General features: G+C 40.8%; 1 protein-coding gene across 1 annotated transcript in view; it reads right to left on the reverse strand.

The window, feature by feature from the left end:
• Window positions 1-12,488: 12,488 nt before the first annotated feature.
• scml4 (Scm polycomb group protein like 4) overlaps window positions 12,489-24,243 on the reverse strand; it is an 89,254-nt gene continuing 77,499 nt past the window's right edge. The window contains exons 6-8 of the mRNA XM_069887517.1: window positions 23,747-24,013; window positions 14,648-14,799; window positions 12,489-13,696 (exon numbers count right to left, since the gene is read on the reverse strand). Coding sequence (XP_069743618.1) covers window positions 13,571-13,696; window positions 14,648-14,799; window positions 23,747-24,013 — 545 coding nt within the window. The 3' untranslated portion in view covers window positions 12,489-13,570. The remainder of the gene's footprint in view (window positions 13,697-14,647; window positions 14,800-23,746; window positions 24,014-24,243) is intronic.

A 24,243-nucleotide genomic window follows, 5' to 3' on the forward strand; every position in this document is an offset into this window, starting at 1 on the left:
CTGAACATTTTATAGTATTATTTATTTAAAAATGTTTAAAATAAAGCAAAATGTTTGCATAAAACCAATTGAATCTTTCAATCCATGTAAACAGGACTAAGAAGTTGGGTGCATAACAGCTCCAAATGGTGGGGCCGTGGCATTATAAGAATCATGAAAAATATATATCTTTAGACAAGGCATTAAATTAATTTTAAGATCTACCATGTCATCAAAACAGAAAGTCATGGGATGTTTCTTTCTGTGTAATTTTTAGAAGATGTTTTTGTGATTTTTTTCCCCCTTCATGTACTGCATACGAAGCCAAAAGAAATAAATGCTTAAAAATCCATGTACATTCCTAAAACAGTGGGTGAGTATAATGTTGGTCCATACTTCAGTATGTATGCCTCTTTAAAAGCATCTTGCAATGAGCTTTACCTATACATTAGCTGTTAAATGGTTGTTCAATCAAGAGACATGAGAATCAAGTGTACCAGACCGCCACATCTTACAGGGATATGGCCAACCATTCCTATATCTTAGTTGGAATTGATCCAGTAACAACCTGAATTTATAAAGCTCCATTTAACTTGGAATTAAACACACAGGTGCACGTCACCGAGATGCATGAGAAAGATAGATAGCCAGCTGAATATTTAGAGGAGGTGATCAGAAATGGGGTTATGAAGGACAAGAAAAATTCCAGTGCGGGGCCTAAATAGCTGTAAGCTTGACTGTGAGAGATGGAGATCTGCGATTCTCAACTTGAATACAGAAATGGAAGAAAACAAAATATAGCCGGTGCTGAAAATTCAACGTCAGCAAGTTAGATGGGAAAAGGAGAGACTTTGGATGATTGTGGCAATTTCGGAAATTGTAAAAGGTACTGGGTCTGAAACAAATGCAGGGATAAAAAGAAATGAGATAACAACTAAAGATTTTAAATGTAATGGATTTGGCAAGCCAGTGGGAGGAGGAGAGTTGGCCGGTTGTGAATACCAGAGTCATTGAGGTATACAGAATGGAATCTTTCTCTTCAGTCCAACTCATCCATGCTGACAAAGTTGTTCATCCATAAAAGTCCCATTTGCCTGCTTTTTCCCCCACATCCCTCTAAACCTTTCCTATCCAATTACCTGTCTAAATGTTTTTAAAATGTCACATTTATATCCCCCTCAATCACTTCTTCTGGCAGCTTATTCCTATATCCACCACCCTATGTGTGGAAAATGTTGCCCTTCATGCCCTTTTTAAATCTCACCTGAAACCTGGGTGCTCTAGTTTTAGACTCTGTCCTAACCTGGGTAAAAAGACTGTGACTATTCATTTTATTTATGTCCCTTGTCATTTATATTCCTTTATAAGATAACCCCTCGACCTCCTGTGCCCCAGGGAAAAATGTCCTTGTCTATTCAGCCTCTCCTTATAACTCAAATTTTCCAGTCCTGGTAACATTCTCTTGAATCCTTTCTGGTTCACTAGGGAGACCAATCTGCATATAGTAGTCAACACTTGGCCTTAACGAAAACTTTCACATCAGAAACATGAAGTTTCAATTCCTGTACTCAGTGCCTTGATAAATGAAGGCAAGCATGCCAAACGCCTTTTACGCTACCCTGCCTAGCCTTGTAACCTCCTTCAGAGTACAATATACCTGGACATCTCTGTTCTGGAGCACTTTCCAGAATCCTGCAATGTACTGTTATATTTCATCTCCCATTCATTTGCCCATTTTCTCCATTGATCTAAATCAGTGGTTTTCAAACGCTTTCTTTCCACTCACATACCTTATTAATCACAGAACGCATATGGCAGAGGGATTACTTAAGGTGGAATGTGAGTTTAGGGGGAAATTTGAAAACCCCTGACCTCATCCTGTTGGAAACATAGACAACTTTGGTTAGTGTACAGTACTTGTTACAGGGGAGTTTTGGAACCTCTATATAGTGCATGGAGAGTTTAGAGAGGGAAGAATTGGGAAAGGTACAGATGAAGACTTCAGCAGCGATGATTTAAGGTGGATGATGTTATAATTGTACTTGATACTGAAGCAAACTTTAAGGGTTGGGAAGGCTCTGGAAAGCAGAGTTTCTAAACAATTTCGATTACCTGTAGAAATGATATGAAACTCAGGGTGGAAGGTAAACCCAATCACTTTAAAATGATCAATGTTTAGTTGGAAGAAATGAGGTTTCACACAAGAGAATGTTGGAAGAGTGTACCCTCTGGGTTTTGCCCTTTTTGACCCTAAATACAAAAATTCAATCCAGTTTTGTTTGCTCCATTTTTATAGTTTGGCCATTATTGTTAAGGCCAATTCCATCCCACATGAATTACTTATTTACTTACAGGCAGACAATAACTGCAACATTAAGAACACATCTCGTCCTCCATCTGCATTTACTTTTTTTTAAATTTAAACTTGGTTACAAATACAATAAAATGATTGTCAGATCCCTCAGAAATACAGTCAAAACCCACACATACAAAATTTACACTTTCAAAAGAATAAAGAGAATAAGATTGAGATATCACTGATACTAAAGGCAATATAGGCAGGTATTACTCATTGATAGATAGTTCTGCAGTGAACCCATTGCCGTTCATGACCATCTTGGCAGTGAGCCCACTGCATTTATCAAGATATTAGTAGTGACTCCTGACAAAGCAAATATCTCTGGTGTTCTTGATACAGTTCCCATTATCTGCCGCTGTTGGGAATAATGCTTCGGGCATCCTATGATTCATGGCGCAAAACCATTGGTACTGATTGCAATGCAGGCAATGATATAATTGACATCGATACAGAGTCTTACCATTGCCATCAATTATCATAGATGCAGTGAAACTGCCAATCATTCCGATAGTGTCAGTGATACCTTTGCATGTATCCATATGTAGACAGTGATACAATTGCCATTCCGTCATCATTCTCATTTACACTAGAGAGGCAGATGTTCTGCGCCATGACAGGAAACAGTAGTGAGTTGAAGGAACAAGAAAAAGATGGAGGTATGTGGAATTTAATGTTGCAATACAGGAAGTTGATTGGAAATACTGGAATGGTAGATATGAACAAGTTTCCAATTAATATTATTTGTTTCTGTAATACATAACCGAAGCTCCCAAACCCAAGTACACTGAATTGTGAAAATAAGACCAAAGTTGTTTTTTTTTTAAAAGTACAAATGGTGGAAATCTGAAATGAAGAAAGGAAAATAAACTGCAGATTGGGCATCTATAGAAAGGGAAAAAGCCCTCCAGCAAAACTGAGAACCACTTTATCCCCATTTTGATAGGCCCTTTGGCTCGAAACCTTAACTCTGTCTCTCTTTCCACAAACACTGCTCAACCTGCTAAGTATTTCCAGCAATTTCTTTTGATTTAAAAATAGTGTGTTTTTTTTTTAAGGTTATTATTATTTTACCTACATTGCCCATCTTTAACTGCCTGCATGAATGTAGGCACATCTACAGATGGATTATTTCAACCAGATAATCAGAACAATGGTACATACTGCAGTTATTTAGTTCAGATTTGGGGCTGATATTGTTTAAGAGACAGTGAGATTAGTATATTTTGCTTTCTGTGGCCATTCGACATTTCCAGCAATTTATTTTCATTTAAAATGTAATCAATGTACTTAATTTAAACGATACTATTTCAGAACCTTTTTATTCCTTTTAACTAATAGCTGGATTAAATCACGGAGATTAACCTTCATTCATTTAGGTGCATCTTAAGCATGTTCTCCTTACAAAGATGCAGAACAGGTAATAAGCATAAGGACTGAAATGCTAGAAACAACATAAAACCTAAAAAAGCGGAAAGGTTCTGCACAAAGCACCCATTTATGTGATCCAAGACTATCATCGATTGCACTCTAAAATATAAGGAATGATGGACACAGATTTTAAATAGGGCAGATTAAAGTCAAAGGCCCAGACCCTCTCCAGATGTGTGCATTTCACCTGCCAAGGTGTCAATAACTCATTAGACTCAAGCCATAATTAAGTGCAATCTGAAACTTCTAATAAGACATATGACAAATGATTCGTCACTGTTAATGGCAATTCAACAGCACATCTGAGGATTTGTGTTTCCATTGCTTAAACTCTGGTTGCACCATCACACGAATGAAATACCTGCTAGCAATTCCTCAAGTTACTCAGTTGAAAACAGGCAGTGACTGTAAAGTGCATTCAGTATAAATCAGACAATGAACTCAGTCTGAAAAGGAAATGTTTGCATTTTTTTGGGTCTATGTTATCATCTATTTACTAAAGCTCAGCCCACAAGAGCTATTTACAGTTGAAATAAAGACTTAAGGGTTACTTTTTGATTGTTTTGTTCTTGATAGGCAATGGCCACCTACAGCTCATGCAGGAAAATGGGTTGGCAGGCGAGCCCCATACTTCTGATTTTTTTACCAGGGAAGCTACCCATCATACAACCCAGCCCATTATGTCCATACCAACCATCAAGTACCTATCCGTTAATCCCATTGGCCAGCATTTGGTCCGTAACCTACTATGCATTGGAGATTCATTGCTAGTCCAGAAGCTTCTCAAATGTCGTGAGAGAACTTGCCTCCACTGTACCCTCAACTGATCCACCTTCTGGGTGATATAAAAAATTCTGCCTCAGATCCAAAGAGTAAACCTCTTACTCCTCAGCTTAAACTTATACCTTTGTCTTAGATACCTTTGGTATGGAAAGAAGGTTCTCTCTCTCTCTCTCCCTCTCCTCCATCTTCTCTATCTAAGAAATGAAAGCCATGGTCTCTCCTCTTAACTGAAAGCCTACATCCCAGACTAAAATCCTGGTGAATTTCCTCTGTATCCTCACAAGCACAGTCATACCCTAGATTTTGGAAACAAGAACTACGTACCATATTCCAGCTGCCACCTAATCAATATGCTCTATGAATTTGTACCCAGATCTCCCTATGATTACATTCTATGCTTTGCCTATACAAGATAAGCATCCAGGATGCCCTATTCACTATCAGATACACCTGTGCAGCACCTTCAGGGATGTTTACCCTTGAACGCCAAAGTCCTTTTGGCCCTCAACCCTTTGGCCTGTAATTATCTGGCATCTTTCTGCTGCCCTTCTTTAATAATGGTACCACATTTGCTGTCCTGCAATCAATAGGTATCTTAATGGAGGCCAGTGGAGATCTTAAAATCAACATTAGGATGCACCCTTCATCAGGCCTTGTAGATTTATTCCCCTTAATGGCTGCTAAGATAGCTGATATTAATCTTTAAAAAAATTATATTTTAAATTTAGACATACAGCACGGTAATGTCCCCTTCTGTCCCACAAAGCCATGCCATCCAATTATACTCAATTGACCTACACCCCTGAAATGTTTTGGTGGGAGGAAACCAAAGCACCCAGACATGGGGAGAATGTACAAACTCCTTGCAGGCAGTGCTGGGTTCGAACACTGGCTGCTGGCATTGTAACAGTGTTGCATCAACCACTACGTTAACCGCGCCACCTTCTATGCCAGGGGTGTCCAACCTTTTAATTTTTAATTTAGACATACAGGATGGTAACAGGCCTTTTTGGCCCATGAATACGTACTGGGGGTGTAGGTTAATTGGATGGCACGGACTTGTGGTCCAAAATGACCTGTTACCATGCTGTATATCTAAATTAAAAATTAAAAGGTTGGCCACCCTTGCTCTATGCTAACTGTGCCATTAATTTCAACATGCTCTGGAATTTCACCATCTCAACTGAAATCTCCACTTATAAAGTGTGTCCCCTGAGTGAATACGAATAAAAATTTCCTCAGGCTCCACATGCAATTCTCACTCTTTCCTTGGATACCCTCTTGATCTTAACCTACATAAAATGCTTGGGGCTTTCTTTATGACATTTTGTGACCCCACTTTTCCCTCCTAATTTCTCTTTTAATCACCCTCTAAACAAACTTTCTACACTCCCGAGGAGCCCACCCCCCCCCCCCACCACCATTTTCTCTCATTTACTTCCTAATTTTTCTTTGACAAACCCCTAATATTCTTTGTCATCCAGATATCCCTGGTCCCTCTTGTACTGTAACTACACTAAAAACATTGGAAATGTCTCTCCTTCCAGTTTTGGGGACATTTTGGTTATCAGATACAATAATGAATGAAGCTTCTGAGGAAACTTAGTTGATGGCAATTCAATTTTAATTTTACAAACCTGTTAACATGTTCTTAAAAAAAACTGGGATACTTCAATCAAAAATGTTCAAATTGGGTCATGCATTGTTCAAAAATTAATAAAATGAGTTTGCAATATTCATTCTCCAGTTATGCAACTTTTAAAGACACTGTCTTGTTTGCTATTAACCTGGAAACTCCCATGATACCTAAATGTAACATTTTTTCCAATTATTCATATTGTCATTCAATTATAGATATTGGTAACACTAATGCAGCACCATAGAAGGGAACACTGAAAATGTTCAGAGCCAAATTGTTGCCAACATCCTTGAATGTTCATTAGTGTCTCCTCAGTTCCCTATTTTGAAGAACTGGGCTACTAGATGAGATAAAATTGGTTATCAAAGGAAAATGTGTGAGGTAACTGACTGGAACTCGTTTCAATAAAACTTGATAAATGGTAAAGATAATGAGTAAAATATTTCTCAGATAATAACTGACGGTTAATAATCTATAAACTTGTACAAATTACATCACTGCTATTAATGGTTCAGCGTGGATTGTAATTTTATCTTGGGAAATACAATGACAAGGTCCTAAAGTGGAATAACACAACTTCCTGAGAAAGAGATGAATAGTGTGTGTGTATACACTAGAACACTAGTGTTCACGTGGGAATGTTTGTGTGCATACAAGTGCTGGATACGTCCTCATGTGAGTGTCTTGTCTATTATCGGGTTATAAATTATTTCCAACACATTCTTGTAGCTTGTGAATCATTCAGTAAACATTAGAGGCCTTTAATCGTGCCAGCAATTCTCCATTACTATAACTGTTTGTTTATTTACAGGAATAGCTGGTGAGGCTGAGTGCATTTAGCAACTGTCAGAGATAAGAGTGGGGTATGTGTAAAGGAAATGTAATGCTAAACGCTGTTGGCTAAGAGACAGTTAAATAAACAAAGACTGAAAAGAAAACATAATGATCAGGGAAGCAGAGGAGGATGGAATATATGAGAAGATCGCATAATCTGTTAATGCATACATCACACAATGACATGTGGATATGTCACAAGATAAATTTGGAGATCACCAGACAATATACACATTACAGAATTAAACAAGCAAGCATCAAGAGTACTATACACATTTCACAGGGTAAATGTACGTATATATCACGGATAGTATATATAACAGTGTAATGTTATATACCACGTTAAAGACAATCAATTCACTGGTTTATAATAAACAAGTCTTATTCCTTACTTACTCCCCACTGCAAAGGATCAGGAAAGATTCTGACATTAACTTTGATTGGTTAGATATTCCAGCCCAGTATGTTTAACATCTTCAGTGAAATACTCTGATCTAACAGCTGCTTGTCTGTTTAAATTACAGCCAAAGAACTGCTGTTACCTCAAGGACAAACCCTAGGTTCAAGTTGATTACATCTGGAAATCACATTCAGTTGAGATCTGTGCTGACACTTCTAGGGAGTTAGAACCTAGAACCGTGCAGGACAGGTACAGGCCCTTCAGTCCACATATCTGTGCTGAACATGATGTCCAAATCAAACTACAAACCTGCTGCTTGCTCCTTTATAGATATCCCTCCATCCCTCTGGATGCCCATTCTGAAACTGCTCAAATGGTACCATTATAGTCATTTCTGCCACTGACTCGGGCAGCCCATTCCAAGCCCTCACCCCTCCCTGTGCAAAATATTTGCCTTACACATCTCCCCTAAACTTCCTGCCCCCTCAACCCTAAATGCATATCCTCTAGAGTGTGATGGGCAAACGATTCTGTCTGGGCTTAAATATCCTGCTGCAATGCAAGCCAGGAAAACTAGATTTATTAGATGTCTTTATTCTTTCTCTAGATTAGGGGAGTTTAACTTAGTTTAAGGAAAATGTGTAAAATGGCTGGGTGCTGGTTGTTAGAAGCCAAGGTATATAAGTAGCCCAGATTGCTCACATTCGCTCAATAATACCAGCAGCAAATTTATTGCCCAGGAATTGGATTTTACCTCTTTACAATGCACAAAGCATTTGAGCTTAGAAATATGATCCAGTAGGCATCAGTTGTTCCTGCGGTATTCGCATACATTGATTTCACTGGGTTGGATTGCACAAACACTTGTTTCAGGGTGAATAGCTCACATTGAGAAATCGCCTCAGAAACCTTTCTGTGCATTTCACCTCAATGGGGCTGACTTTCAGCCAGTGCCGCTGGCCACCTATTGATGCCACTCATTGAAGATCACATATTCCTTTCATTGCCAGTATGAATGGCAGACAAGCAGCAACCCATGTCCAATAAGAAGCACACTGCCCTATGTGGCATTGCCACAATTTGAAGAGACATTATGCTGACATCAGGACACTTGATGGGCTGCTGCTCAAGCACCACCAAAAAAAAAGTGAGCATTGCTCACGACTGCACTTTTCTTTGTCCAAGTCAAGGTTATCTTCTTGCCGTCAAGCAGACACAGCAGATCTCTGCCATCTCTCCCAGTTCATTCCCCACCACTGCTGTACGTCAGCCAGACACTGTACTGGCAGTGGAGTTCACTTCTACTTTGGTTTCAGTCACAGCCAGCAGGTACCAAGGTCCATAGTTAGCTTCCCTCTGTGTGGGCAACCTCTGAATAAGCTCCTGTAAGGGCTCCCATTAACAACCTGAATCTTTACAATGGGGAAAAGGTTTTCACTCTCCGAGCATGCAGGATGTTAAGGATCATCAGAGGGATTTCTTCAGGGAAGCCTCATTCCCAGGAAGCTCATGGTCAAGACCAGTCTGCCGGGCATTTTCAATGACCACTGTGCATGAATGGGTGCACTCTGCGGCACAAGCACTCCACAGACCAACTCACAGCAGCCACTGAGTGGCCACCCCCCACTACAACAGGAGGCAAGCAAGGACTATTATCATCATGGAGAGTCTTATGAATGTTTCACTCTGGGGAAGCTCTGCGGTAACATTGGCAGCAGAGACTTCATTATTGTGCTGAACTGCACCCAATCAAGGTGACAGCAGAGAGTGCGGGGGTGGAGCGGCCTGCAGACAGGGAGCCTTAGTGCCATGCGACTGAGATCCCTAACTTGGTGACTGTTTGCAAATGACTGTAACCCCCTTCTCCACGCACTGTCCCATGGGTTCCTCCCTCACCTGGAGCTGCTTTAGGACGGAGTTTGCCACTTAGTGTCACAGATGCATCAGACCCACCAGCGCATCCCCGGGGCAGGCAGGAGTGAGCCACAGGTGCTGCTTTGTGAGGTGCCCAGATGGTGAGAGCACGCTCCCTGGCACAGTTAGCACAATGCTATTTCAGTGCCAGGGACCTGGGTTCGAATCAGGCCCTGCCTGAAAGGCGTTTGTGCATTCTCAAGGTTCAAAGTTCCTTTTATTGTCATGTAATAATACATTAAAAGTGTGACATACATGATATATTTTAACTTTTACCTGCTATATGGCAGAGAGGCCATGAGCCGGGCATCCCTAACAATAGGAGAAAGGGAAGCAAAATAGAGATCCTTCGGAGGCACTGAGTGTCCGTGGATTCACCTCCAGTGCTCTCACAGCCTCTACACCCACACAGCCTCTACACCCACAAGACATAGTGTGTCAGTACATTACTTGGTCATGTGGGTGCATTTGGGTAGCACGGGCTTGTGAGCTGGAAGGGCCTGTTGGTGCGTTGTATCTCTCAAAAAATTTGAAGGAAAATCTTTGTTGGGATCAAACATGTGATATTAAAATATATGATTGGACATTTATGTTATATATTTGCTCTTGATCATTGCGAAGGCAGTTTATGCCCAACTACTTATCCAAACCTTAAGTTCTGTTTTACAAGTGCTTTCCGAGATGAAAATTCACAGCTCCTTCTGCAAGCATTTACAAGCAGCCGGCCCTTGAATTCTTCCATCTGTTGGATTGTGTTGACATGACGTGATTGTAAGCAGCTCGATGATAAGGATGTTCTGTTGGGTTTCCTTGCTGTGTGCACATTCTGCTGAATCTCTATGGCAAGTGTTAATAATTCACAGCTAATATCTTGAACATTAATCTCCATTGTCAGTGGTATGCCCAGGGCCTCTGACTTTGCATTTACTGCAGTGTCCATGTGGCAGATATCAGAAACAGAAACACACAAACTCACACTTGGGAAAACCAATTCTGTATTAACTCGAGACTGGGTACCTTTGCCAAGTCCAAGCTGCCAGGTGCTTGATCAATCCCCTGTAAATATATGTGAAATCGGACAAAAATAGGGTAAAGCCGGACATACAAAGCAGCCAAATGTCCTGCTGTTCTGAACCTGCCTGAGAGATCGGACATAGAAACCTACAGCACACTACATGCCCTTCGGCCCTCGATGTTGTGTCGCCCCATATATCCATCTTACTAAACGCTGTGACCCTCAATTTTTTCTTCCATCCATGTGCCTGTCTAAGAGTCTCTTAAATGCCCCTCATGTTTCAGCCTCCACCACCATCCCTGGCAAGGCATTCCAGCAACCTACAACTCTCTGTGTAAAAAACTGTCTCCCCTAAACTTCCCTCCCCTAACTTTGTGCATATGTTCTCTAGTGTTTGCCATTCCTGCCTGGGGAAACAGGCTGTCCACCCGATCTATGCCTCTCATAATCTTGTAGTGCTCTTATCTCTCAAAGAGAAAAGTCCCAGCTTTAATAACTTTGCCTCATAACATTTGTTTTCCAATCCAGGCAACAATCCAGGTAAATCTCCTCTGCACCCTCTTGATGGCTTCCACACATCCTTCTTATAATGAACTGAACACAATAGTCTAAGAGTGGTCTCACCATAGATTTGTAGAGTTGCAACATGACTTCACTCTTCTTGAATTTAATCCCCATATTAAATAATCCGAACATCCCATAGGGCTTCTTAACTCTCCTATCAACCTATGAGGCGACCTTGAGGGATGGATGGATTTGAACCCCAAGATGAAGCTGGTTGGACTAACAGGTGCTGCTGCATGTTTGGCTGCTTTCATCTCCTTGAAGTTTGACCACTTAATACTTCAATGGGATAATCTAACACTACATGAACATAAGAGGAAAAGCACACAGTCAATGCTGGAGGAACTCAGCCAGCTTCGCAGCGTCCATAGTAGGTAAAGATATATCTGAGTTCCTCCAGCATTGACTGCGTGCTTTTACAGCAATCACAACATCCATGTTTCACTCCGAACAGCAAAAGGAAACAAGGAAAGCAATCTGGAATGATCCTATGCTGGCAAAGCACAGAAACAATCTGCTGATGGAACATCAGTGGGAAGGAAAGGAACGGTCACAATTTCCGATCTCAACCCTACCTCTGGCCACTTTCTCTAACATTACAGTTTACTACTGCTGTAGTAGATCCCAAATTACAGTGTGCACACTGTCCCATTACAGCAGTAGGGAAATTAAAGCCAGCAGCAAACATCCTTGAACAGCAAGTCCTGTAAACTTCATTACCCGTGCTTATTATGAACCTTTGTACCTGGCACTACCTTTACTGCAGTGCTTCCTTTAATTGGAAGGTTTAGCACTAACAATCGCAGCTCTATTCAGAGGCTAGGGATGTTCCTTTACCAGCAGAAATAGTTTTCCAATTGTGGTTCGTTTCCTGAACATGGTGTGGTGGACTCAGCATATCCACCACAGTTACAAGAACATTCCTCTGCTCCTGCAGGAAGGGACGAGGTGACTGTTGAGCACCCATCCTGATCTTCCAAACCACACTGTTCTAGTAGAGAAAACAGATTCATTCTACTAACCCCCCAGCAACAGCTCCAGCCTTTGTCTCCATATCTGTTTTCTCACTCTCTCTGGTCACTCTTATTAATCAATCAGTTAGACAGCACCGTAAACATTGGGATCATCTGGTAACCCTTGCCTCCCTCTATCAAGAGTATTCCCTCCACCCTATCCATTGACAACCCCCACCCCCGCACCCCATTCATTCTTCAACTTTAAAGTGATTTGTTTTCTATTTCCTAATTCTGACAAATAGTCTTCAACAAGAAACACAAAGTCTGTTTCTCTTTCCTGAACAGCTGAGCAGTTCTGTCATTTTCTGTTTTAAATTTTGATTAAACCCATCTCAGGAGTATATACTAGTTGACAGGATTCACTCCCAGTGTACACTGACAGGTTAATCCCCTCCCCTCCTCCCTCAGTGTACACTGACAGGTTAACCTCTCTCCTCAGGAGACGCTGACAGGTTAACCACATTTCCCAGTGTATACTGTCAGTGTAATCTCACCCCCACCAGTGTACACTAACAGGTTACCTTCGCCCCCCCCCCAACCCCTCTGATGTTAACCCCTCTGCCCAGCTTCTGAGGAGTGGCATTAACCTCTCAGTGTATAATTCCCAGAGCACCAGCCAGTCCCCAGTATACACCCCTTCTGAGGGTACACTCATGAATTAACCCTATTCCCCGGTGCCTGGTTAACCTCAGTGGTTGACTTATCCCATTCCCCACCGTACAACCATTGTTCTTTCATATTCCAGTTTTAGAACCTCAGTTACCCTTCTCTGATGAATGTTAAGAGAATCATCCATGAGAAAACCTGTAGATTCAACCCGAATGTTACTATCGATAGCTGCATCCAACATGTTTTGTGAAGCTATGGTCAGTGCTCTTTGCTTGAGCTCATTTATCAGGTATTCAAGATGAAACCCCAAAAGTGCTGAGGGCCTTCAGTTGAAGGAATATATATCTGCATCTCTAATCTTTACTACATATACAACAAACATTAGGGCATCAAAGATACACTGAAAATAAGGTACAATCTCTACTTTGCTACTCTCTGGAAGTATCCAACAATTAATCTTCCCATACTCAGTTGTGTGGCGATTGCTATGTAAAATGTTAACCTCCTTTCATAGAGAATTATACACCCATTTACACAATTCAATATAACTTCTCAAAGGCAAAGCCATTCACCTTAAAATTAAAATTAGATTATGTTGTACTGTACACATTACATAAAGGCTGTTTTTCATTCAGTTTTGGCATTTATACATTACTGCAACACACTCACTTAATCAATGCTACCTTCAGAAACTTCAGTTCACAATGAGGAAACAGGCAAAATATCTTAGGTAATTTTAACCCTGGATATGAAAATGCATCATATCCACCTCTGATGTTTGCAGGGTTTTTTTGTGCACGTGGAAATGAAACCACAAATTAAATCACCCACAAACCAGCCCTTGTGTGTGTGGTCCTACTGCAAGGCGTCAGGTTAATCCGAGTCTCTCTTCACCAAACGTTCCAGAAGGTCACCGAACAACTGCCGCAGAGGGAAAAAGAACACCTTCGAAGACGAGAATAGAGACAAAACAAGAACGAGAGAGAAGTGACTTGTCCTCCAGTTGCACTGCTCACGTTCAGCCCTCGGCTCAGTATTTGCCCTGCTTCAGTTTATCAATGTGGTAGCAGAGCTTCAGAGCTGGGCCCAGCTTCAGTCCCATGTACTTCATTATCATGTCACTCTTCAGCAAGATCAAAGCGTTGCCATCAATCTCCTGAAAAAAACAACAGGGAGGGGAAGAGAAGCAAATCAACCCATCAAAAGTGGCTCGCCTGAACCAAATGTGAGTTACAAAGAGGAAATTGGGGATGTTTAAGGGGTAGCATTCAACATGCACGGGGGAAATGGCAGGCTGACTTCTTGCGTGGGAGCAGCAAAGTTCCCACAATAGTCCAAGCCCAACTCGATGACACTCAATGAGATCCTACAGGATCTCACACTTAGCCCCATTACATTTCCACAAAATCTTAGCTCTCTAATTTAAAATGGGTGGGTGTAAGCAGTTACATTACAAAAAGTTATTCCAGTTTACCATTCAAAGCTGCTGCCATTCCATTTTTTTCCATTCAGAACCCAAGAATTTAGTCTTTTGTTTAATCTTGGAGTCATAGAGAGATGCAGCATGGAAATAGGCCCTTCAGTCCATCAGCTGTGCAAGCAGCCCGGACTGACACATTGCATTACACACATGTACATGGAGATTGAAACGTGTTGATGCCTCTGGAGGTGAACTGCGCGAGTGAATGCAAAGTGCTCAGAGTTGGACAAAAGATCTACTCAACTCAATCTTCAACAAAGCTACAGAAAACAAAAGCAAAAATAGGGCTATTTTGAACATCTGGGCAAACCACTACCAAACTGCTAAGGTCACTTCATATTTTCTTTGCCTTGCAGCCTTTCGAGTAAATGATCACAAATCTTCAAAAAGGGGTCATCGCCATTTCACTGCATGAAGCCAAGGTGAATGAGTTGGACCAAATGGCCTTCTTTACCTATGACTAACCTGTGCAACCAAAAAAAAATTAAATAGGGCCTGCACTAAGTTCAAATCCACTGCTTACAAGGATGATGGGAAAAAAAACAATCCTTGAATTGTTGCTGATCAGAAAGGCAGATCAGCTGGATGAGGAGTTGCAGAAGCAAAAGTTTTCAGTCTGACACTTACATGCTTTCTGAAGAGCTCAGCATGTGGTCCCAAAGCCTGGGGGTCTGATTCCCTGACAAAACGCATTACATCCTCCACAGTCCAGGTAGACGGATGCCTGCTGGATGACTGGGGAAGTACATGACGCTCAGGGCCTGAAGCAGGACTAGATGCTAAAACAATTCAAGAATAAATAAGAAACAATAGATTAATTCAACATGAACAATGAGGCAAATATTAAAATAATTTGAAGCTCAATATTGCCAAGTAACAGGAACGCTGAGCCAAATCTAAATATTGCTTCTTTTAAATTTCAAATATTTGGTGCATTTATTCATAAAAATATGCTGTTCCATAAAACATCTTGGCAACATCACATCAATGTTACGAATAATTTCTCAGTGCTTTTGTAATAAACTAAACAGGATATAGGGAGATGATTTAATGTCCAATGAATTAGAATATATACAATAAACACTGCACAAATTCCTACACATCTATTATTCAGAACTTAAGTTCTTTGGATTTAATCGAGCCTCCACCCTAGGCCGGCTGTCCTCCTCTTCCACTTCCCCCTCCCATGCTAATTCATTGGGTACACACAAATGTCTTTGTCTCTCTGTAATTAAGAGGTGCAAAGCACAGGTAGACTCTGCAAGTCCCTGAAACACACATTTCGGTTTTGCTTTGGAATCGCATATGAGCAGAAACAAGGTGATGCATCTGGTTTGGAGAGGCCAAACAATGCAACAAAAATGGGTCAGAGTGGATCACAAAGGTCCACCAGAAATTGGGTCTGTGGGTGCTGTGCTCCCTCTCAACAACAGAAAAACCTGGTCATCAGGTGGAACTTCTGCACCTGGGGTTGATGTGGCCATCTCTCGAACCTCCACTCTGGCGGTCACCAGAGCAGACTTCCGGTTCATATGGGTATCCAAGATGGAAAGGGTCTGAAGGGTCGCCAGACAACAGGGGAAAGGGTGCAATGAGGCCCTCATCGTGATAATCACCTTCATTTGTGGCTGCATCAAGCTGTGCATAGAACCAAAGTAGGAGAGGACCAAGTGCGGCTATGTGTTGAGGTTCTACCTGTCTCAGGTGTTGCAAAGGATGGGCCTGGCCCTGTGGTCAACACAGATCATCCTACAGACACTGAGAGATGAGGACTCAATGGATACTGTGCAATGGTTCCCATGGCAGACTGTCCAGGAGTCATCTGGCAGAATGCCTTATCACCAGTACTCACAAACAAGTACCAGGTCTTGGCCTAGCTGGTGGTGAGAGGATTCCTCACAATCAGATCATTCTTGCGCAACCGGAACATCACCCCAAGATAACTGTGGTGGAGTGAAGACAGTCGTCCACCTCTTTGCTGAGTTTCTGGAGAAGGATGCAAGGGTCCTTGTTGCAGTTTATCTCTTGGGGCAGCTGATGATCTTCCAGCAGCACTGGATGTCTGTCTCAGCGTGCATCCCCAGGAACAGCCTGTAAATCAGACCGAGTCCTCTCTATTGCTGCTACTGGGGATGAACAATGACAAGGACCCTTGCATCCTTCTCCACACTCTTAGCAAATCTGCATTCTGCAAAGAGGTGGGTGATAGTCTCCACTCCACTGAGATCGGAAGGGAAGTCCCTCAAACAACAGAGGGGCAAATAACCACAGTGGTGGCAATGGAGCTAAATACAGAAGAAATGTATACTGATGGAAATGTATGAATATGGCACTAAGAATATGAAAGACTTTGAACCATCTACTTTTGTAAATAATTTATTGTGGATAAGGTTTATTTTTGTAAAAAAAATGCATTCTTCCGCCAACCCCCACACCCCCGCCCCTCCCACCACCTCATCTCTCCCAACGACCAAAACAACACTGAAACATTGGAACACCAACTTCCAGCTCTCCAGGACAATTAGAATCAAGCAAGGCTGACCAACAGAACAGACATATTCATGGGTCGAAAAATACACTGTTTACAGATATTGGCAAATACCAAATAGCAGGCTGCTTCTCCAGGCTTTGCCATGGATTTTAAAGTTACTTTTAACTTATGACTGGGTAGATAAACACCACTCCAACTACATTTATAGATGACACTACCATAATAGGCAGAATTTTTAGCAATAATGAGTTGGAATATAGAAGGGAGATAGACTACTGCTTTGGAAAATAATCTTTTCGTCAATGTCATCAAGTCTAAGGTGATTTCTGGAAGAAGGGCCAAGCTCTCTTCCCAGTCTACCTCAAAGGCGCTGAGATGGAGATAGGAAACGGCATCTCCTGTGATCTATACTGGTTAACCCACATGAAATAGCCAAAAAAGTGCATCAGCACCTCGACTTCTCTGGGAAAATTTGGCATGCTTTATTTAGTACTGTCCTCAAACTCCACTTCAAACAGACAAGTCACATTTTTCTAGAGGCTTGGGGCAGTGGTGCAGTTAGTGGAGCTGTTGCTTCATAGTTTCAGCCACCTGGGTTTAATCTCGATCACTGGTGCTGTCTGTCAGGAGTTTTCATGTTCTTCCTTTGACTGCATGGTTTTCATTGAGGTGCTCCAGTTTCCTTCCACTTCCCAATGATGTCTGGGCTGATAGCTTATAGGCCACTTTTAAATGTCTCCAGTGGTGCATGTGGGTTAGAATTTGATGGGGTGGGGGGGGGGGTGCGTGGAGTGGTTAAGCTATGGGAAAGTGGGGAGAGTTAAATGGGATTGGGAAACCTATTCTGTGAAAGGGCTAGATGGATTAGAATTTGTAAAATGTGTGCAGGATAGTTTTTTTTACAGCAATACGTAGATGTACTGACTAGAGAAGGGGCAGTGTTGGATCTACTGTTGGGGAATGAGATAGGGTAGGTGACGGAGGTATGTGTTGTGGAGCACTTCAGATCCGGTGATCATAGTAATTATGGAAAGGGATAGATCAGGATCTAAGATTGTGGTTTTTGAGTGGGGAAAAGCTAGATATGAGGAGACGAGAAAAGGAATTACGAAGAGTGGATTGGGACAACTTGTTTTAAGGGCAGGATGTAGTAGAGAAATGGAGGTCTTTTAAAGGTGAGATTTTGAGGGTACAAAATCTTTATGTTCCTGTCAGGATAAAAGGCAGAGTCAAAAGTTTGAGAGAGCCTTGGTTTTCAAGGGATATTGGAAACTTGGTTCAAAAAAAGAGGGAGACCTACAATCAATATAAGAAACAAGGAATAAAGGAGATTTTTGGAAAATACATTGAATGTAAAAAGAATCTTAAGAAAGAAATTATAAAAGAAGGTATGAAGCAGCTATAGCAAGCAGGGTGAAAAGAAATCCAAAGGATTTCTACAAATATGTTAATAGCAAAAGGAGAGTGAGGGATAGAAATGGTCCCTTAGAGAATCAGTGCAGACAGCACTGTGTGGAGCCAAAAGAGATGGGGGAAGATCTTGAACAATTTATTTTCTTCAGTATTCACTAAGGAGAAAGATATTGAATTCTTCAGGGTAAAGGAAGCAAAGAGGGTAATTATGGAAAATGTAGTGATTACATTACATTAAAGTACCTGAGCTTTAAGCATATAAAGGTGGATAGTGTCCAGGTCCTGATGGGATTTTCCCCAGGACCTTGAGAGAAGGTAGTGAGGAAATAGCAGAGGCTCTGACAGTGGTCATTAGAGATGGGTATGGTGCTGGAGTATTAACATATTGCACATGTGATTCCTTTGTTTAAAAAAGGTTCGAGGACCAAGCCTAGCAATTATAGGCCTATAAGTTTGACAACTGTGGTAGGTAAATTAATAGAAAGTGTTCTTAGAGATAATATATATAAGTATCTGGAGAGACAGGGTCTGATCAGGAAGATCACATTTGACCAACCTTGTTGAATTTTTTGAAGAGGTGACTAGGAATGTTGATGAGAATAGAGCAGTGGATGTTGTCTGTATGGACTTCAATAAGGTTCTGCATGGAAGGTTCATTTGCTAGGCATTAACTTTGAGATAGTCAAATGGATTCAACAGTGGCTGGAGGGAAGATGCCAGAGAGTTGAAGTAGATCACTGTTTGTCAGGTAGGAAGCCAGTAGCAAGCAGTGTGCCTCAGGGATCTGTATTGGGTCCATTGCTGTTTGTCATTTACATTAATGATCTGGATGATGGGGTGGTAAACTGGATTAGTAAATATGTGGATGAATCTAAAATAGGTGGAATTGTGGATAATGAAGACGGTTTTCAAAGATTGCAGAGGGATTTGGACAGCTTAGAAGAGTGGGCAGAAAGATGGCAGATGGAGTTTTCGATTCTGCTAGTGGTTCTATAGCTAGCGCAAACAATAATGGTGATAGTGGGCATCCCTGCCGCGTTGACCTGCTTAAGTTAAATTGCTTTGATACATGTCCATTTACTGTCACTTTCGCTAACGGTCCCTTATATAATGCTTTAATCCAATTAATATACTTCTCTGGTAAACTGAATTTTTGCAATACTTTGAACAAGTAATTCCATTCTACTCTGTCGAAGGCCTTCTCTGCGTCTAAAGCAACTGCTACTGCCGGTGCTTTATTTCCTTCTACTGCATGAATTAAGTTAATAAATTTACAAATATTGTCTGTTGTGCGTCTTTTTTTGATAAATCCAGTTTGGTCTAAATTTACCATTTTCGGTACCTGTTCTGCTAATCTGTTCGCTAATAGTTTAGCTATTATCTTATAATCTGTGTTTAGCAAAGATATTGGTCTATATGACGCTGGTGAGAGTGGATCTTTCCCTTGTTTTAGTATCACTGTAATTATTGCTGTTTTACATGAATCTGGTAAGTTTTGTGTCTCATCAATCTGGTTGATTACATCCAGGAGGGGCGGTATTATTAGGTCTTTAAATGTTTTGTAGAATTCTATTGGGAGTCCATCCTCTCCTGGTGTCTTATTATTTGGTAAATTTTTTATTATCTCTTGTATTTCTACTGTTCCAAATGGTTCTGTTAATTTATTTTGTTCCTCTATTTGTAGTTTTGGTAGTTCAATTTTAGTCAAAAATTCATCTATTTTCCCTTCTTTCCCTTCGTTTTCGGTTCGGTATAATTGTTCATAGAATTCTCTAAAGTTTTCCTTAATTTCTTTTGGATTATATGTAATTTGTTTGTCTTTTTTCCTTGTTGCCAATACCATTTTCTTAGTTTGCTCTGTCTTAAGCTGCCATGCTAGGATTTTGTGTGTTTTTTCCCCTAGTTCATAATATTTCTGTTTTGTCTTCATTATATTCTTCTCCACCTTATATGTTTGTAATGTTTCATATTTTATTTTTTTATCCGCCAATTCTCTTCTTTTGGTTGTATCTTCCTTTATTGCTAATTTTTTTTCTATGTTTATTATTTCCCTTTCCAACTGCTCTGTTTCCTGATTATAGTCCTTCTTCATCTTGGTTGCATAACTTATTATTTGCCCTCTAATGAATGCTTTCATTGCGTCCCATAGTATAAACTTATCTTCCACTGATTCCGTATTTACTTCAAAGTACATTTTTAATTGTTTTTCAATAAATTCTCTAAAATCCTGTCTTTTAAGTAGCATGGGGTTTAGTCTCCATCTATACATTCTTGGAGGGATGTCTTCTAGCTCTATTGCCAATAACAGGGGTGAGTGGTCCGATAATAGTCTAGCTTTATATTCCGTTTTCCTAACTCTCCCTTGTATGTGGGCTGATAACAGGAATAGGTCTATCCTTGAGTATGTTTTATGTCTAGTCGAGTAGTATGAGTATTCCTTTTCTTTTGGGTTTTGTTTCCTCCATATGTCCACAAGTTTCATTTCTTGCATTGATTTATTTATAAATTTGGTTACTTTGTTCTTCCTGTTAATTTTTTTCCCCGTTTTATCCATATTTGGATCCAAATTCAGATTGAAATCCCCTCCTATTAGTATGTTCCCTTGCGTATTAGCTACCTTCAAAAAGATATCTTGCATAAACTTTTGATCTTCTTCGTTAGGTGAATATATATTAAGTAGATTCCAAAGCTCTGAGTATATCTGACATTTTATCATAACATATCTCCCTGCTGGATCTATTATTTCCTCTTCTATTTTAAATGGCACATTTTTGCTAATTAATATAGCCACTCCTCTTGCTTTTGAATTATACGATGCTGCTGTTACATGTCCTACCCAATCTCTCTTTAATTTCTTGTGCTCCAATTCAGTTAAATGTGTTTCTTGGACAAATGCTATATCTATTTTTTCCTTTTTCAGTAAATTTAGTAGTTTCTTCCTTTTAATTTGGTTATGTATTCCATTAATATTTAGAGTCATATAGTTCAGCGTAGCCATTTTATATTTTGTTTATCTTCTCTTTCCGTTTTTCCATCATTACCTTTCCTCCTTTTCCATTTCTGTTTTCTTATTTTCAACTCTTTACCAGACAACATTCCTACAACATCCAACATTTTCCTTATTCTCCTATTTCTATCTTCTTTATCCCCAATCTCCCCTTCCCCTCCTGAGTTGCCCTTTATCCCTTGTCGGACAACCACATCTCCCCTCTCCATTTGGATTTGCGAATCCACTCGCAAGCGTCAACTGATTTTGCAGTGCCCGCTCTTTTCCCCCCACCCAGCCCCCCCCAGAAAAGATTTCGTTTTTTATATGTCACAAAGGTCACTCTTTTAGTTCCCTCCTTATTCTCTCTATTCCATTACCTTCTCTTGTTAATTCTTGTCTATACTTTCTATGTTTTCCTCTAATTACAGATATTTTCACATATGCCCATTGTCTCTATTCACTCTTATACCTCTTTACCCGCATACATATCAATCGTGGTCATTTTTACCCTCCTTACCCGTCTTCATCCCTCAGTCTATTTTTGTCTTTACCCACATACATATCAATCGTGATAATTTTTGCTCTCATTACCCGTCTTCATCCCTCAGTCTATTTTTGTAATTGTTCTGCAAATTTTCGTGCTTCTTCTGGATCCGAGAATAGTCTGTTTTGTTGTCCTGGGATAAATATTTTCAATACCGCAGGATGCTTCAGTGTAAATTTATATCCTTTCTTCCATAAAATCGCTTTTGCTGCATTGAACTCTTTTCTCTTCTTTAGGAGTTCAAAGCTTATATCTGGATAAATGAAGATTTTTTGCCCTTTATACTCCAGTGGTTTGTTGCCCTCTCTTACTTTTTCCATTGTCTTCTCCAGTACCTTTTCTCTTGTAGTATATCTTAGGAATTTTACTACAATAGATCTTGGTTTTTGTTGTGGTTGTGGTTTAGGGGCCAATGCTCTATGTGCCCTTTCTATTTCCATTTCTTGCTGTAGTTCTGGACATCCTAGGGCCTTAGGGATCCATTCTTTTATAAACTCCCTCATATTCTTGCCTTCTACATCTTCCTTGAGGCCCACTATCTTTATGTTATTTCTTCTGTTATAATTTTCCATTATATCTATTTTTTGGGCTAGTAATTCTTGTGTCTCTTTAGTTTTTTTATTAGATTCCTCCAATTTCTTTTTTAAGTCTTCTACCTCCATTTCTGCTGCTATTGCCCGTTCTTCCATCTTGTCCATTTTTTTCCCCATTTCTGTTAAGGTCATATCCATTTTATTTATTTTCTTTTCTGTGTTGTTTATTCTTCTTCTTAAATCATTGAATTCCTGTGTTTGCCATTCTTTAAATGACTCCATGTATCCTCTAACAAGAGCAAGTACCTCCTTTACCTTGCCTCTCTTTTCTTCTTCTATTTCACCATACTCTTCCTCTTCTTCTTCCTCTGGGTTGGCCATCTGTTGTTTCTTTGATGCCCTTTCCTCCTCTTCTTTCTTGTTTCCATTGTCTTCTGTGTTCTCTTCTTGCTGCAGGTGTTCTGCAGCTGTCGTTGCCGGCTGTGGAGATCGACTCCCCAGCTGGTCCCCCCTCCCTTCGGTGTGTTTTTTTGTATGCGCATCGCGCATGCGCGAGGAGTCGCGCATGCGCGGTTGCGCATTTTTACTCGGCTCTGTGAGCCATTGTTGTAGTTCTCTTTCTACCGACCTGAGGTAGTGGGGTTTTCTCTCCACAGCGGGCTTCTTCGGACAGGTAAGGCCTTCACCTTTTTCCTCCGTTGTCTTCTCTTCCTCTCTTCTTTCCGTTGATTTTGATTTTTCTCCTTTTGTCTCCATCTTCTTTCCACCTTTATACTCACTTTTCTTTAACTTGTATTTCTGTGCCTTTGTATTTTTTCTTGTTTTTCCCGACTTTTCTGGAGAGGGCTGGAGTTCACCGTCCGGCCACTACTCCATCACGTGACTCCCCGGCAGATGGAGTTTAATGCTGATGTCTGAAGTTCTTCATTTTGGAAGGAATTAACAAAACAGGACATAATCAGTGAAGGGGAGGGTATTGAGGGATAATGGTTCATCATTCCCTGATGGTAGAATCTCTTGTGGATAGGGTGGTGAAGAAGGCTTTTGGTATGCTGGCCTTTATAAATCAAAGCATAAAATACAGGAGTTGGGAGATGATGTTGAGACTGTTCAAGGCATTGGTGAGGCCAAATTTAGAAAACTGTGTGCAGTTCTGGTCCCCAAATTATAGGAAGGATATCAATAAAGTAGAGAGGGTGCAGAGAAGATTTATGAAAATGTTACCTGGGTTTCAGTATCTAGATTACATAGAAAGATTGAACAAATTAGGTCTTTATTCTTTGGAACATAGAAGGTTGAGAGGGGATTTGATAGAGGTATTTAAGATTATGAGGGGAATAGATGGAGTTGATGTAGATAGGCTCTTTCCCTTAAAGGTAGGAGAGATTGAAACAAGAGGTCATGAGTTAAGGGGCAAAAGTTTAGAAGTAACATGGGGGGGGATCTTCTTCGCTCAGAGTCTGGTGGCAGTACGGAATGAGCTTCTGGGAGAAGTAGTGGCGGCAAGGTCCACTTTGTCATTTAAGGAAAAATTGGATAGTATATGGATGGGAGGGGAATGGAGGGTTATGATGCAGGTAGTTGGAACTAGAGAAGAGTACTTGGTGCTGTGTTGAATAGAAGGGCCGAGGTGGCCTGTTTCTGTGCCGTAAATGTTATATGGTTATAATGTAGGATTAGTGTAAGTAGGTGCTTGCTGCTCAGTGTAGATTCAACTATTCTATGACTCCATAGCAGTAGTTAGGATGACACATACCTGCGTTACCACCTTCCTTCACTTCGTAAAAGCTTCCACCTCCGACCATGCTGGATGAAAGCCGTCGGAGGCTGGCAGAGGGAGGCCCACTGGAGGGCTGATAGGACGAGCGGTAGTTGTAGGGGGTGGCCCCTGCACTCCTGTGCTCTCCAGAGTTGCGCCTTGATGGACTACGGGGGTTCATTGAGTGGAGAGGAGAATCCATGGAATCCACGCCATATCTGCTTTCCACAGATCCAATGAGGTCATCCCCTGGTATCCCCGTTTCTGCAGCAGGAATCAGCACAGAAAGGGCATGGTGTCATTTGTCTACAATCACAAATAAAGCAAAAAATGCTGGAAATACTCAGCAGGTCTGGCAGCATCTGTGGGGAGAGAAACAGAGTTTCTAGTCAATGACCTCTCATTAGTATTTCTAGCATTCTTAGTTTTATTTCATATTTCCAGATTTCTTTATACAGTAAAACCTTTGTTATCCAGTATTCAAGCCACAGGCA

This window comes from Narcine bancroftii, chromosome 6 (genome assembly GCF_036971445.1).
Source record: "Narcine bancroftii isolate sNarBan1 chromosome 6, sNarBan1.hap1, whole genome shotgun sequence".
NCBI lineage: Eukaryota > Metazoa > Chordata > Chondrichthyes > Torpediniformes > Narcinidae > Narcine > Narcine bancroftii.